The 1584-nt window shown below is 39.5% G+C and overlaps 1 protein-coding gene across 1 annotated transcript in view; it reads left to right on the forward strand.

The window, feature by feature from the left end:
* Window positions 1-1584, forward strand: part of actr1b (actin related protein 1B) — an 11864-nt gene that overhangs the window by 4222 nt on the left and 6058 nt on the right. Inside the window, exons 4-5 of the mRNA XM_014018204.1 lie at window positions 1171-1296; window positions 1374-1498. Coding sequence (XP_013873658.1) covers window positions 1171-1296; window positions 1374-1498 — 251 coding nt within the window. The remainder of the gene's footprint in view (window positions 1-1170; window positions 1297-1373; window positions 1499-1584) is intronic.

Here is a 1584-nt window from a genome sequence, read left to right on the forward strand (position 1 = left end):
TGAGTATCAGTCACATGGAGGCAGGGCTTGAAAGCCTGAATTTTGCCTGAAACTCTCAGACTGAAGAAGTCTCTTGGAGAAGAGACGAAACATTTCATTAAAGAAGAACCCGTCCAGAAGACCTATACAATTTTTTTCTTTTTGATTCTAAAATATCTTCTAAAAAGGCATTCAGCACAGAAGTGTGGCAAAAAATGCCAGTTGCTTTAGCTGAGTCTAAATTTGGTGCAATCACAAACAAAGCCAGTCATTATTTATTGTTGAACAGGAACAGCCAAAACTGATCAATCATTACCAGCTGAGCACAAGTAAACAAGATTTACTAGACTAAAGAGAAGCAGCTGTGAACTGTGCATGATTAGATAAACATGATATTCAGCAATAAGTTTCAGTCAGTGACATTTGGTAATTAGATCCGTTTCAGTTTAGTTTGGCTGTTTAAAGTGAAACCGTATATTAAATATGGTTAAGATTACAATTGGTATGATCAGCATCATCATGAATTGTGTGAATTTTAAACACATAAGTGATGAGCTTATTGTTTGGATCTAAATTGAAAATTACTTTAAGAAAAATGCCTCCAAGAGACTTTATCTGTAGAACACCACAATGAGTACCTGTGAACGTGTACAATTTAAAACTGCGTTTTTATGTTGAAACAGTGGCTTTACTTGATTTTTGCCTTTGGGTCCTCTATTTTCGGTCTTTCCCAGACCTACCTTTTTAAAGAAGTGCACAAAACCAAAGAGAAAAATGTTTAACAAACACACAGCTTGTTCTGGTTTTATTGTCCTCACTGCACCCTTAAAGTCAACAGAACATTCACTGCATGGATTTGTTAAACAAGTTTAATTCCCTCATCAGGATGTTACCAGTGCCATGTTTCATCATGAGACCAGTCTGTGTCTGTTAACGTTCCAAAAAGATGATCTGAGATTTCCTCAGAACTCATCAACTTTGAACTCTGTTCAACTGAGGAGACTTGTAGCAATGTGAGCAAAGATGTCATGTGATGGTTTTTTTTGTCCTGCATGTCTTGTGCCCTTTTATTTTTTTATTTTAATTTTTTTGAGGAGTTTTATTTCAATATAGACTGCTGTGTGACTGAAACATTTTGTCTCAGAGCAGGATGACGTCGTTCACGTTTTCGTCTTTGTCTCTTCCCTTCAGGAGCACAGAGGCTTGTTGTCGGTGCGCTACCCCATGGAGCACGGGATCGTGAAGGACTGGAACGACATGGAGAGGATCTGGCAGTACGTTTACTCCAAGGAGCAGCTGCAAACCTTCTCTGAGGAGGTGAGCGTCTAGAGGTTGCCCTTCGTAGACGAGGTGTCGGCGCAGCAGTAACCGTTTCCGTTTGCTCTCCTTTGTAGCATCCTGTGCTACTGACTGAGGCTCCTCTCAATCCCAGCAAGAACAGGGAGAAGGCTGCAGAGATTTTCTTTGAGACCTTCAACGTTCCAGCGCTCTTCATCTCCATGCAGGCTGTGTTGAGCTTGTAAGAAGTCCTGCCGTTTATAATTTATTTATTTTAATGCTGTCAAATGATTAATATTTTTAATCTGATTAATCCCAACGTAGCTG

The sequence above is a fragment of the Austrofundulus limnaeus genome, unplaced genomic scaffold, assembly GCF_001266775.1.
Source record: "Austrofundulus limnaeus strain Quisiro unplaced genomic scaffold, Austrofundulus_limnaeus-1.0 Scaffold186, whole genome shotgun sequence".
Taxonomy (NCBI): domain Eukaryota; kingdom Metazoa; phylum Chordata; class Actinopteri; order Cyprinodontiformes; family Rivulidae; genus Austrofundulus; species Austrofundulus limnaeus.